The 617-nt window shown below is 68.4% G+C and overlaps 1 protein-coding gene across 1 annotated transcript; it reads left to right on the top strand.

Annotated features, from left to right (window-relative positions):
• Positions 1–6: 6 nt before the first annotated feature.
• On the top strand, positions 7–615 carry IRX3 (iroquois homeobox 3; the record flags this gene model as incomplete). The annotated part of the gene is made up of 1 exon (XM_015572644.1): positions 7–615. A coding segment is annotated over exon 1 (609 nt), but the record flags the coding sequence as incomplete, so codon positions are not given.
• Between the last annotated feature and the right edge of the window lie 2 nt (positions 616–617).

Below are 617 nucleotides of genomic sequence, written 5' to 3'. Positions count from 1 at the left end.
CTCTCCATGTGCGTTCAGGGCGCACAGTATGAGCTGAAAGACAGCCCCGGGGTGCAGCACCCGGCCGCCGCCGCCGCGTTTCCGCACCCGCACGCCGCCTTCTACCCCTATGGCCAGTACCAGTTCGGGGACCCGTCCCGTCCGAAGAACGCCACCCGCGAGAGCACGAGCACGCTCAAGGCCTGGCTCAACGAGCACCGCAAGAACCCCTACCCCACCAAGGGCGAGAAGATCATGCTGGCCATCATCAACAAGATGACCCTCACCCAGGTGTCCACCTGGTTCGCCAACGCGCGCCGGCGCCTCAAGAAGGAGAACAAGATGACCTGGGCGCCCCGCAGCCGCACCGACGAGGAGGGCAATGCGTATGGGAGCGAGCGCGAGGAGGACGAGGAGGAGGACGAGGAGGAGGGCAAGCGCGAGCTGGAGGAGGAGGAGGAGCTCGGCGGGGAGGAGGAGGACCCGGGGGGCGAGGGCCTGGCGGACGACGAGGACGAGGAGGAGATCGATTTGGAGAACGTGGACGGCGCGGCCGCGGGGCCTGAGCTAGTCCTGGCGGGGGCGGCGCGCGGGGACAACGACCTGGGCCTGGGACCCAGTTCCGACTCCAAGCACAG

The sequence above is a fragment of the Myotis davidii genome, unplaced genomic scaffold (genome assembly GCF_000327345.1).
Source record: "Myotis davidii unplaced genomic scaffold, ASM32734v1 scaffold328, whole genome shotgun sequence".
NCBI lineage: Eukaryota > Metazoa > Chordata > Mammalia > Chiroptera > Vespertilionidae > Myotis > Myotis davidii.
Note: the sequence above shows the minus strand (reverse complement) of the source record. Positions and strands in the feature narration are given on the sequence as shown.